Here is an 11,019-nt window from a genome sequence, read left to right as displayed (position 1 = left end):
TAAGTCAAGTTGGTGAATTGTGACATATATTGTTTGGGTGACCCTCTTATTTTTTATTTTTAAAAAAATAGTTCTCTTGTACAAATTTTCTGTCCCTTTTTTTTCAGACACGTTTCATTTTATTTTTTTTAACAGACAACACAAAATAAATTCTATCACAATAATCCTTGACGGTTCTCCTAATACTAAAGATATCTAAAAAAAACTCACAAAAATAAGAACAAAGCAAACCAAAACAAAATAAAATTATTTTCTAGTGAAAATAATTAGTTTTTACTCGATTTTTTCAAGCATTTTTTATATGACGCAATACAATATAGAAGACTTCTGCACAATAATTTGAATAATTACCAAATTTAGCTAGTGTACACATTTGAGCTCTTCTTAAATAATCTTGCTAACAATTTAAAAAATTACCAAATTTACCTAGTGTACACGTTTGAGCTCTTTTTGAATAATCTTGCTAACAGGGTATATATACTAACTCATGCTTAGTATACACGTTTATCTATGCAAATAGTTTTAAAATACTTATCTTGATTATATAAATATTCTTACAATATCTGTGCATAAATCTTTTAAAATTTGTGACGATCTTACTAGAAACGGATCCGCGTTTCATGCATGCAATGGTATGTAGCCACTTAGACGTCTCTTTAACAAGCTTTGGTTGTACGTAGTTCTTAATTGATCAAATGGAATTAGGATAAAAAGATTAAGTTAATCTAGTTTCATTTTTTTCTTATATCATTCATTCAATTTGTTTATTGCCGCAACCTTATCTTGCAGCGTCAATTAAATAAAAGAGAAAAGGAAAAGAATACAATACAAACTCGAGTCAAGATTCAACTCCTGGCTCACTAAAGCCGGAGAGATTGATTTTATGGTTTATACAAATATTCTTTTAGTTATATATAGCCATTTTTATAGAAGATTAGTAAAATATATGATCTGTAAATATAACACAAAAGGAATTTGTATGAGTAATTGAGTACAACAACAAATCCAATATAATCCTACAAATGTGGGGTATGGGGAGGGTAGAGTGCATGCAGACCTTACCCCTACCTTGTGAGAGTAGAGAGATTGTTTCCTATAAACCCTCGGTAAAGATATGTGGCTACTGGGATTCGAACCCGGGTCTCCACGGCCACAACGTGGGATTCTCACCAGTCACCACTAAAATATTCAAATTATAATTGGGGATTTGCAGTCGTACATTATATTTGTGCCACCTTTTAACTTGTACCTTATTTTTAAAAATTATTAATTTGATAGCCAGCTAAAAAGAGGCGACCAAATAGGACGCCCCATGTAATTTTTACATTGTAATTGATGTGTTTGTATGGTAATTTTCTCTATTCAAATTATAATTGATCATATTTTTTGTCGGAGGAATTGTTTAATGTTTAGTGTTTTTCCTGACTAAACAAGTTAAAATTTAACTGGTTATGTGTTGGAAGTAGGAACAGTGGAAGATAGGATGTTCTCTTAATTTTATTTGCTTGTTTAAGTTTTTTGTTTGTTTGGTATTAAAATGACTGAAATACCCTCAACATTTTAATGACCTGAGAATGGTTCTGATATGAGGGAAATCTTGTAATCTTATCCTCTATACTCCAACTTGTCACACTGCCACCATATACTAACAGAAAAAACAGAGAAATTTAAGAGGAAAAATAAAAAGAAAGGGGAAAAAAAACAAAAGAAAAAAATGGCAACTGTGTGCCTCTCAAATCCTAAATCTTTTCTTCCTTCTCTTCATTCATCTTCTTTGTCCAATTTAACAGTCCAAAAAATCAGTGTTAAGAGACAATTAATTGTGTGCAAAGCAGAAAATAATGTACCTAGTTTTAATTCTTTAATTATTAGCAAGAGAAGCCTTTCAATTAGCATTGCATCAAGTTTATTGCTATCTTTAACTGGTAATGGACTTTTTCAAGCCAATGCTGCAATTTTAGAAGCTGATGAGGATGATGAGTTGATGGAAAAAGTGAAAAAGGACAGAAAGAAAAGACTTGAAAGACAAGGCATTATCAATTCCTCTACTAAGGAGAAAGGTAAAAAAAAATCTTTTCTTGTTTCTTGAAAATTTCCCTAGTAAAATTAAGTATAGTTTGAATAGTTTGTTATGTGATATATTTACTGAAGCACCCCTTATTTGGTGGTTAAGTTTTGGTTAAAGGGTAGTCCGGTGCACAAGTTATCCCGCGTTCATGCAGGTTCCGAGGAAGGGCCGCACCCCAAAGGTGTTACGTAGACAGCCTAACCTAATGCAAGCATTAGCGGCTGCTTCCACGGCTCGAACACGTGACCTATAAGTCACACGAAGACAACCAGAGGTGGACCCAGGATTTGAAGGTCGCGGGTGCACTTTTTGATTCAACCAAAATCTGCTTTATATATAGGGTGTCAACTACTAATATATCAATATTTTCTAATGACATATACATGTTTATATAGAATTTTTGTCGAACTTTATGGGTTCCTGTGGCCCCTCTACCTATAGCATAGGTCCGCCTCTGTAGACACTTTGTTGTTGCTCCAAGGCTCCCTTCGGTGGTTAAGTTTTGTTTATGGGACTAATTCTTGGAGTTGTACAATATGCCTATAAAAGTACAGGTTGGACATTGAAATATAGAGAATTCAAAAGTTACCCAATTAAAGTGAATATTAGGTTCTGTCATTTCCCAAGTTTCACCATTATAGTGCAGTTGATAATATAAAGTTCTTTGTTTTCATATCAGTAAGTTGGTAATATAAGGACTTGGCTGGTTTTTGCTTAAAATGTTGTTTGCAGAATGAGAAAAGCAGCCAAAATCCATTTGTAATAGTTAAATTTTTGCCATATTACCATATTAAACTTTGTATTATAATTATACATTTGATTACCAAATTTCGAAAAGGAAACTATATTTTTAATTGACTAGTCTGCATTGTCTTAAGCGCGAATTTGGGGGAGCTACACCTTGTTTTTAGATATCCATTTTCTTAAGTATAGTATCATAATGATGATCCAACCTTAGTTATTTAGTTTCATCTTTTTATTTATGGATCGCAATCAAGTTTATTTTATCAGAAAAGAGTGCAACACCAGAAAGTTCCTAAGTTGGGATCCCAAATTGTTTGAGTAGTCAGTTACCTGAATCATCTTAGGAGATAATGAAGTGTGAGAGCTTCAAAGGTATAGAATTTAAGTCTTGGTAGCAATTAGACTTGAATTTTGATGTATACCTGATTGAGAAGCGGCAATAAACTCATTGTATTGTTAAAGTTATGGGTTCAGATTTCATATTTATTGAGATTTTAGTAGGTTTTTACATATATATCTTTACTCCATCTTGAAAGTTGTGGGTTCAAAGTGAGCTACATCCGCCCCTGTACCTAAAAACATAGTACTTTTCTAACCACGAAAAATGGCCTAATAATCTTATCTGCATGCAATTAAAACTAGACTATGTCATTGCGTAATCAGCCTCTCTATCTCCACAAGGTATGATTAAAGTTGCGTACACACTACCATCCCCAGACCCCACTATGTGGTATTATGCTGAGTTTGTTGTTGTTGTTGTTGTTATGTCATTGCTTAATTTGTTAATTAATGAAATCTTGCAATAATGTTAAGAAGTTTTTGAAGTATAGATTTGTTAACTCTCATTTATTATATACAATGGTGAAGGATACTTGCAAGATTTGGTATACAAGCTCAGTATAGTAGGTCAAGCAATAGAGAACAATGATTTATCAGCTGCAAGTTCAGTTCTTGGCCAAAGCACTGATGCAGATTGGGTTCAGAAAGTTAATTCAGCATTCAACAAGGTGTTTTTAGTTGATCTTTCCATTTCAAGCACATATTTTTTTTCATTATCTATTTTGCAGCTGATGTTCATGTGCACTGAATATTATTTTCCTCGTGTTGTTACAGTTTAGTGGTAGCGATGAGGAGAAAACAGAGATTGATTCCTTCAATTCTTCGCTATTTTCTCTAGTTTCATCAGGTAATGTTTTTCTTGAGAAACCAGTGATCACAAAATCAAGAAAGTGTTTTTATTTAAAAATTTTATAATGGTGGTGTCCGGACTAGCTTGTGGCACCTCAAATATTTCACCAAATATCTGCTAGATCTCACCAGCGACCCAAGCCCATGGGACGTATTGTCCACTTTAGGCCTAGGCCCGCACAGATTTATACTTTTTGGGTTACGCCATCTCGAGCCCCAAAAGCGCGCGTACTATGTGAACTTTTGCCATGCCTTATAAAACTCTTCACTTTCCTCTCCAATTTCGCTGTGGGATTCGCTTAAGGTGACATGTGCACCCTTTCTTCAGAAGCTTGCCAACCTAGAAGCGAGGTACTAGGTAACTCTGATACTAAGACTTAGGCAGATGGGAGAAATTATGTGTCGTTTTTTTGTCTCTGTTATGAACCTTGGTCTCCCATAGTTTTCGCAATTTTATTGACCGTTAGGCCAAACCCTTGGATGCCGTAAGATCACGAAATATGTACTTTTGTCAATGAAAATTAACCATTTTTCTTGTTTATTCTGTATTATGCAGTTACTAAGAATGACATTGAAGGAACAAAGACAGCTTTTTTGGCATCAGCAAGTGCATTTGAGAAATGGACAACATTAACAGGATTGGTTGAAGAGCTAAAAGGGCTTTGAAGCAAAAGGAATTAGCATTTCCCTCTTTTATCTGATACCTATTAATATGAGAATTGAGAAAATTTGGTCCATGCCAACATGTTTTTACCTTTGACATTACTTTTACTGTTTATGTATCTACAAAGTTATACAGTAATCATTTTCAGTGTTTTTTTCCTCTGTCAAATGAAAAATATACAATGTATTTGAGTTTGTTTCAGTTGAAGCTAAATGTGTGAGAAAAAAGACTAGACTATTGTTATCAGCTTTTCTTTTTTCTTTTGCTTCTGCCAGTTCACTTCAAACAATTACCGGTGCACAATTCGAAGGGGAGCTAGTAAAGTTGCTGCCATGTGACCAGGAGATCATGGGTTCGAGCCGTGGAAACAGCCTCTTGTAAAAATGTAGGATAAAGCTGTGTACAATAGTCCCTGGTGGTCCGGCCCTTCCCCGAATCCCGCACCCAGCGGGAGCTTAGTGCACCGGGCTGCCCTAATCTGGATATTTTATTGCTTTTGAAAAGGGAACAAGCTATTGAAATTTCAGCATTGCTGCATAATAAACTTTTCAATTAGCATCAAGCCAAGAACTGGATTAATCCTCAGATTGAGCTAAGAAAATTATACAACCTTGGACAACGACCACCTGAGCAATCATCAAACTAGTTTTGGATTAAGGTAGTTGATTGATAGATGTATTACTGAAAGGTAAGAACACAATCACTCCACAACAAACTGCAGTAACTCGTATTAGCCAATTCCCTTGTTAGTCAAGATAACACAAAGGCTTTATATAAGCTTACATCACTGAGTTTCATACAACGAGCTATGGCGATCTTGACAACTACAAATTACCTCAGCGCAATTAGTGTTTCTGCTGAAGGTCTAATCTATGACATAGATTAGTAGTGGTGCAAATATCTTTGCAGGCGATAAGTCCTACCAGAGCAATATTTAGGTCCTAAATCTAAGATTTTGCATACAGACGTCTCGTGAACAATTAGAGTATCTATAATTTAACGACAATACAGTCATCGAAAAGAAGCAAGTAGGAGTAAAAGGTTAGACAGAGAGAGAGCAGAGAAGTGGCACGAAGCTACTCAAACTGCAGCTCAAGGCTTGGCCTCATTAGTGTTGCTGCCATTCTCAGTTACTTCACCATCCACCTTACTTTTTTCACTGTTCATCAAATTATGTTGATCTTCAGTGCTCGTTGTTGCAGCACTAGTTTTCTGCTCATCGTTCTGTTCTCCTTCCGCTTGATGCTTCTTTTCCTCAGCAGCGATAGAATCTGATGTCACTGTTTCAGTAGGCATGTTTTCTACTTTTTCTTGAACCTGTACATCCTTTTCCTCCTCAATCATTTTAGCAGCTTCAGGACCATCAGCTACTTTATCACCAGCAGCCTCTTCAACATCTTTGGGATGTCCAACGTTATCAGCCATCTGGACATCTTTCTCAACCTGAGCTTCTTCAGAAGGAGCATCTTCTACTTTGCCATAGGCATTTTGGCTTTCGTCTTTCTTTCCATCATTCTCAGAAGATTCAATTTCATCTTTCTTTGATACATCCTTCTCAGTAGCTTCAGCTTCCTCTTTCGTCTCTATTTCGCTCTCTCCATCTTGAGTTTCATCTTGGTTCTCGTCTTGTTTCTGTTCAACATCCTTATCAGCTTCCACTGCTGCAGTATCCTTCTCATGTTCTTCAGCTTCTTCCATGTCATCGTCCTTTGCTGCTTCTGTTTCTTCAGGGACTTCATTGGAATCCTTCTTTGAAGCTGAAGACTTTCTGCCTCGTTTCTTAGCAGGCTCACTTTCTGCCGGAGATGGAGCTGCCTTTGCCTTTTCACTAATCCTTGGGGATCTTCTTGGAGTATCACCAGTTCCCCAATCAAACTCTGCTACTGGTGGACCACCGGGATGCGACTTCAGGTACTGTTCCAACTGTTTTCTTGTGGTGATCTCCTCCCCTGTTGGTGCAGTAAATACGATTTCATTCTTCTTTGGAGTACCTCCTGTTTTAGGCAGAAACTGCTAAAGGAACAGAAAGAGTCAATTTTAAAAAGAAATATGTTCTCCATTTTTCTCTTTTAAGTTCTTTATAATGTTCTTGGAGCGGGTTTGGGTGGGTGCTAAAAAGGAGTATTGGACAAGCTGTGGCAGTTCCAAAGATAGGAAGCTACTTTTAATTTTGATAACTGAAAAATCTTCAGGGTCAGTGGTGCACAGTACAAACTCATTGGATAATGGACCTATCCCTCCCTCCTTCTCCACTTAATTGCTAGGCTTTTGTTTTGCAATAGATGTTCGAATCCGTGACATGCGCGGCGTAACCCACAGATCATGCACTACGCTCTTACCACTAGACCAAAGCCCTGAGGGCAACGAAAGATAAAAAACTACTCGAGAGATGGAAAAGGAGATAAAAGAGTGCTTAAAGGAGTTGTAAGTAATTTAGGAGTCTTTCTGAAACAAAAAACCAATGCAACAAAATACACGAATCTGCTGCTTAACTAGTATGCATGAAGATATAAGTTAGCACACAGTTTGTAGGCTGCACAGCCACATCCAACGGCAATTTCAGTAGAAAATCAAAATCAGAGCTAAAGGGCTTCCTATGATGTTTCTCCTCTTAATCAAATGAGATTCTGTAGAGTTTCAACTTGTATAAATTTATCTTTTTCCCTGAAATTGAATCCTATGGATTCTCCCTCACAGTGAAGATATGACAGGTTCTGCATTTAAATTGGGACATCAAACAAGTCGTCTTTAGCACACAGCTGAAAGACATGATCGCCTGTTTTAAATTTTTATTTTGTAGTATAGATGAATTTACCAGAAAGGAAACAAACTCACCCTAGGATTACATAAAGGATTGTTCATGTTAGAATCTCGTCGATATTCTAGAATATTCTAGGATCTTGTAAATAGAGTATAGCTTGAGTGTATTTTGATCGTGATTGATTTTCTTTCCTTTCTTATCAAAGAGTAACATATGCCATCATTATGAATTAACACGGCGATCATGAAAAAACAAAATAGAATTAACCTAAATAGCCGCCAACCCAACCACTTAAACTAAAAATAGCTGGACGCTGTAAAATATATGTAATAATCCATGTAAAATATGTGTATAAATCTATGTATACCGGCTAGGGAAAATAAATAGTGAATCCGGCAAGCTATTTTTGTAAAGATCTCAAAAACAAAGAAGTTTTTGCATACCTGAATCACAGTTTTCTAGCTCCAATAAAAAGGTTTTCTATTTTACATAACATACTTTTCCTCTCAACAGAAAATTGTCAACCAAGCCAAAAGAATCACAGAATGGCAGCAAGACAACATCTAAAAAGCCAGTTGAGCAAGAGAGTCTTTAGATACTTGAATCATTATAACCTACTAAGGCACCAACAGTAACTATCCGTCTGATTGAGAAAAAAATATTTTCGATCAAGGTCTTGTTAACATGTCTCAGATCTAAAGGAACCAAGTCCAGGCACCTATAAGCTCTATAATTACATGAGGATGAAAAGCACTTTTCAGCATCATCATCTCTTATTTTTGCACCAATCGAAAATTTTGAAATGTTTTTCAGGTTTTTGCTGCATAATATCTTATTCTAGCAACATAGTGGTTCAAAATCAGTACCTCCATGATGGATAAGGCTTATAATTGAAACTTAGTCTAAATTCCCATTTTTGTATTGCCGATCCTATGCCCGGTTTCCTCTCATCTTTCCTCCTCCCTTCTAAGGTTTCTCAAAAAAATGGGCAAAAACTCACCCAAGCCAATCTTACTTAACCGTAAACCTGCAGTTTTCAACTTTTTATCCTTGTTTTAGAGCTTAAAATATTTCCAAGCTAATTAACATTGGTTTAAGGCAGTTTAAGAGAAACAAAAAGCATGTCCTGCAATAAATGGGAAAAACCATAGGGATGCAAGAAAGATTACCATGAGTAGGAAAAGATGAAACAATATTTTCCGAAGTTTTAAAGTCGTCTAATACGCGACAAAAAAAACTCAAGTGCATTTAATTTCGCTGTTACTGCACAACCAGTTCATCCCGATAAGAAAAACTGCTGTTCTGGATCCATTGGACATAATTGCAGTACTGCAATAAATGGGATTACCTGGTTCTCTCCTCTATAGCACGAACGCATGAAGCTTTACTTATAAAACAACAACAACTAAGCCACAGCCCCAAACAAGTTGGGCTCGACTATATGAAGCTTTACTTATGATAAAACAAACCAAAACGCAGAACCGAGTACTTCTGCGCACTACAAAAGAATATGAAGTTAAGAACAAGAAGAAATGCCTCAAACTTATAGAAGCAGGAAAACCCCAATATCAAAGAACACCGAGATTCATATTAACACCGATTGACATTTCTTGCAGAAAATCTACAAAAACAAGACTAAACATCCTCCTAAACCCTCGGAAACACTATCTCCTAAACTACTCTAACTCTTCAAAACCAAAAATTCAACCCCAGAACTAGAAAATTACAATAATTGCAAATACGAGAGCTAAAGAAACGAACTTTACATGAAATCACTAAAATGGGGAATTTCTCAAGCAAACATAGATGTACTAATGTGAAGCCTGGGGAAAGCCATATCTTTTAAACTACCCTTACTCTTCTAAAACAAGAATTCAACATCTGAATCTCATAACATAACTACATAAAATTAAACAATACCCACAAAACCCATTTTAAAAGAAATTCCAAATACCATACTAAAGAGTCGAACTTTACATGAAATCAATAAAAATTGGAACTTTTTTCAAGAAAACAGAGGCTGAACATGAGCTAATCGAATATAAAGCCTGAGCAAAACCCTATCTCCTAAATGACTCTTACTCATCAAAACAAAAAATTCAACCTGAAAGGCACAAATATAAGCAAAATTAAACAATACCCACAAAACCCAGTGTAGCAAATTTGCACATACCAAAGCTAAAGAATCAAACTTTACATGAATTCAATAAAAATCAGAACTTTTTCAAGAAACTAGAGGCTGGACATAAGCTAACATAAAGCCTGAACAAAACCCTATCTCCTAAATAACTCCTACTCATTAAAACCAAAATTTCAATCTCAGAAACACAAAAATAAGCAAAATTAAACAACACCCACAAAACACATTGTAGCAAATTTGCACATACCAAAGCTAAAGAAACTAACTTTACATAAAATCCAAAAAAACAATTTTAAAAAAAATTAACTTTTCAAAAAACTTTAAGAACTGAACAAAAGAGAGAACTACCTTCTTCTTCCAACCAGGAGGAGCTGGAAGTTCAATGGAAACAACTTCATTTTTCTCCACAGAGCTTGCCATTTTCCACCTACCCAATTTTCCAAAAATAAATAAATGAAGCAAACCAACTAACTGTAAAATGGGTACACAATTTCTCCAATATAATTGAAACTAAAAACTGCAAAAGTTTCTGGGATTGTTTAATTTATATTGTTATCGTAGTTTATTACTAGTAATGTCTTATTTTAGTTTTCTTCTTATAGATTACAGGGTTGAGATCAGTTGACTTCGCATCGGATGGTGACAGATGGCCACTATTTTGATTCCTTTTTTCCTTTTCTTTTTGCATTACTTGTTGGATTATGTTTGGTATTTTTAGATCTATTTATAGTGATTCGAATTTGACAGAGAAAAAAAATAAAACAAAAATTTCTAGTATGTTTTTAATTCTTGAAATATATAGACATTTGTCTCTAATGGATGTTGAAGAAAAATAAATCAGAATCTAAAATCAGTGAGTTCGAAATGTGTGTATATATGTATAGACAATATAGATAAAGACTCGGATATGGGATATCACGAAAATGAAGATGATGACTCTGGAATGAGCTTTGATTCAGTGGCTCTGCATAATTTGAATACATGAAAAAAAGAGTAAGGGACATAAAGTTGAAGAATCGTAGAAGCAAAAAGACATAAATGTGGATAATAGTAGCAACTAGAAGACATTAAGGTGTAGATTTAAAAAAGGATTAGATGAAGAGATAAGTGTATCAAAAAGGTCAGATCTATAATTCAAGAAAGCGACAAATAAAGAAAAAACCCTTATTGAGGCCATGTGAATGATGAGGCCCGGTGAAGCAGCCTGCAAAACTATATATATATATACCAGATGAGAAAGGCTTGTATACGCCCAACATTGCAATCTTAAAATTGTTATTTGTAGGTGTTCAATTAATTTTTTGATAAATAAATTAATCATCGTTATATTCATTTAATCAAGGATAGAAAATGATATTTGGGATCACAATTTACAAATAATTTCTTTTAATAACTTATATAAAATTAAATAATAATTTATACTTGTTTAAACTACGTGCTATAATACTCATTTT

General features: G+C 34.9%; 2 protein-coding genes across 3 annotated transcripts; one reads left to right on the top strand and one right to left on the bottom strand.

The window, feature by feature from the left end:
* Window positions 1-1,604: 1,604 nt before the first annotated feature.
* On the top strand, window positions 1,605-4,910 carry LOC107811031 (thylakoid lumenal 16.5 kDa protein, chloroplastic). Its single transcript, XM_016635876.2, has 4 exons — window positions 1,605-2,060; window positions 3,680-3,819; window positions 3,926-3,998; window positions 4,557-4,910. The coding sequence occupies exons 1-4, from the start codon at window positions 1,715-1,717 to the stop codon at window positions 4,664-4,666; spliced, it is 669 nt and encodes a 222-aa protein (XP_016491362.1). The 5' UTR covers window positions 1,605-1,714; the 3' UTR covers window positions 4,667-4,910.
* A 522-nt stretch (window positions 4,911-5,432) lies between these two features.
* On the bottom strand, window positions 5,433-10,758 carry LOC107811030 (uncharacterized). 2 transcript variants are annotated; one of them, XM_016635874.2, is made up of 2 exons: window positions 9,914-10,758; window positions 5,433-6,677 (listed from the first exon to the last, which is right to left on the bottom strand). In XM_016635874.2, exons 1-2 carry the CDS (start codon window positions 9,983-9,985, stop codon window positions 5,757-5,759), a joined length of 993 nt encoding a protein of 330 aa, XP_016491360.1. In that variant the 5' UTR covers window positions 9,986-10,758; the 3' UTR covers window positions 5,433-5,756. The 2 variants fall into 2 exon arrangements, with proteins under 2 accessions (XP_016491360.1, XP_016491361.1); XM_016635875.2 differs by having other exon boundaries at window positions 5,433-6,674; window positions 9,914-10,130.
* Window positions 10,759-11,019: the final 261 nt, after the last annotated feature.

This window comes from Nicotiana tabacum, chromosome 21 (genome assembly GCF_000715075.1).
Source record: "Nicotiana tabacum cultivar K326 chromosome 21, ASM71507v2, whole genome shotgun sequence".
In the NCBI taxonomy this organism is placed as follows: Eukaryota; Viridiplantae; Streptophyta; class Magnoliopsida; order Solanales; family Solanaceae; genus Nicotiana; species Nicotiana tabacum.
Note: the sequence above shows the minus strand (reverse complement) of the source record. Positions and strands in the feature narration are given on the sequence as shown.

Excerpts from the sequence above, each read along its gene's own strand:
- LOC107811031 (XM_016635876.2), top strand. The coding sequence starts at position 1,715 with ATGGCAACTGTGTGCCTCTCAAATCCTAAATCTTTTCTTCCTTCTCTT. Across the intron at positions 2,061-3,679 it reads TTCCTCTACTAAGGAGAAAG|GATACTTGCAAGATTTGGTA; the intron begins GTAAAAAAAAAT and ends ACAATGGTGAAG. Across the intron at positions 3,999-4,556 it reads ATTTTCTCTAGTTTCATCAG|TTACTAAGAATGACATTGAA; the intron begins GTAATGTTTTTC and ends TGTATTATGCAG.
- LOC107811030 (XM_016635874.2), bottom strand. The coding sequence starts at position 9,985 with ATGGCAAGCTCTGTGGAGAAAAATGAAGTTGTTTCCATTGAACTTCCA. Across the intron at positions 6,678-9,913 it reads CTCCTGGTTGGAAGAAGAAG|CAGTTTCTGCCTAAAACAGG; the intron begins GTAGTTCTCTCT and ends CTGTTCCTTTAG.